The sequence below is a fragment of the Etheostoma spectabile genome, chromosome 15 (assembly GCF_008692095.1).
Source record: "Etheostoma spectabile isolate EspeVRDwgs_2016 chromosome 15, UIUC_Espe_1.0, whole genome shotgun sequence".
NCBI classification, from domain to species: domain Eukaryota; kingdom Metazoa; phylum Chordata; class Actinopteri; order Perciformes; family Percidae; genus Etheostoma; species Etheostoma spectabile.
This window is the reverse complement of record NC_045747.1, coordinates 2,911,500-2,912,936: the sequence shown is the minus strand read 5'-3', so window position 1 is coordinate 2,912,936 and position 1,437 is coordinate 2,911,500. Positions and strand designations below refer to the sequence as shown.

Sequence of the window (1,437 nt, the reverse complement as noted above, 5' to 3'; positions counted from 1 at the left end):
GACTAGTCGAGTCCAAGTCAAGACCGAGTCCAAAGAGGTGTGAGTCCAAGACAAGACCGAGTCCAAAAAAGTTTGAGTCCGAGTCAAGATCGAGTCCAGGACAGAAAAAAGGTCTTATGCTTGACAGTATCAAGACAATACTTTGGGGTTTCACTTTTCTTCCAATATTATTATCAACATAATAAAGACACCTGGACTTAGTCAAGACCAAAAGCTATATTTGGCAAGACCAGTGTCCGGGGCCGAGACAAGTCCGAGACCATAGAAAAGCGGTCTCAGGTCATCAGGGCTGTAGTAATTGAGTCCGTTCTTGGTCTCGAGTCCGGACTCGATTACTACAGCCCTGATATGTATACTGTATATATGGCAGAGATCTTCAACACAGGGTCCAGGATCCCCAGGGGGTCCCTGCATGGAGGCCATCAAATTGTTAATTTTTTTTTAACTAAAAAGTTTTACCATGAATCCAACACAACTGCATCGAGGAGTACACCTCTAAACATGGGCGCGTGCTCCACCAGGTGAGCTACCCGGGCACCCGCAAAGTTGAAGTTAAACCTGCAATAACGGCATTGCCATCCGTGCTTGAAGCATGGCTAAAAGGTGTGAGAGGAGTTTATTCTTTGATGATTTTCACTTTGTAAATTCCTCACATTCCTCACAATAAATTGACCATATGATTATCTGAAGCATTTTGACAAATGCTTTCTGGTTGTTAAGATACACCCTAATTTTGATATTGGATTCTGTTATCAGGAGGCCAGGACTTTGTTCACACAAGAACGAGAGCTCAGGATATCTGCTTGGAAACTAAAGGGGCACCACCAGATCAGGGTGAGAGTCAAACCCACGGAACCGGACAATTGCCACTGGAGCAACTGGAGTCCAGTCACAGCCTGGGAGGACCAGGGTAACAACACTTTGCATTTTCAGGTTGTTTGAGTGACACAAGCTTACAGTTCTCATTGTAACGAGGAAACAGATGATCCCAGACCTGTTAGGGGAAATACAAAAAAAAGCTACATCTGGGTTTGCTTCCTCTAGTAGGACTCTGGTGAAATATTGGATCACGCACAGATGTTTTATGAGGCTTTTACATTTGAACCCCCATAATCAAAGAATGTGAAGAGCCATTTATACACAGCAACTTTCCGTCAAGATGCTCAAGGGGCAAAAAAGATTCAAAGGTTTGAACAAGTTGTAATGTTAAGACCTGAGGGAGAACAAAATGGATTTTGTGGTTCACTTGTACATTTGTTTTCCACATTGTAACGGCAGCTTTCAGTTTCAGAGTTTCCGACATCATTGGTAATGTGGGGAGTGATGTTGAGCCTGGGTGTCATCATTGTAACGCTGGTCGTTTACAGGAGTTGTGCGAGCAGGGGGTGAGTATAGTGTTTGCTTTTATCTGTGTGTGTGTGTGTGTGTGTGTGTGTG

The 1,437-nt window shown here is 43.8% G+C and overlaps 1 protein-coding gene and 1 long non-coding RNA gene across 2 annotated transcripts in view; one reads left to right on the top strand and one right to left on the bottom strand.

Moving 5' to 3' along the window:
* The window catches only part of LOC116703797 (uncharacterized), a 17,737-nt gene that overhangs the window by 11,630 nt on the left and 4,670 nt on the right, over window positions 1–1,437 (bottom strand). The gene's annotated exons all lie outside the window — the stretch shown is intronic.
* il2rb (interleukin 2 receptor, beta) overlaps window positions 1–1,437 on the top strand; it is an 8,770-nt gene that overhangs the window by 3,453 nt on the left and 3,880 nt on the right. Inside the window, exons 6-7 of the mRNA XM_032538760.1 lie at window positions 757–910; window positions 1,286–1,385. Coding sequence (XP_032394651.1) covers window positions 757–910; window positions 1,286–1,385 — 254 coding nt within the window. The remainder of the gene's footprint in view (window positions 1–756; window positions 911–1,285; window positions 1,386–1,437) is intronic.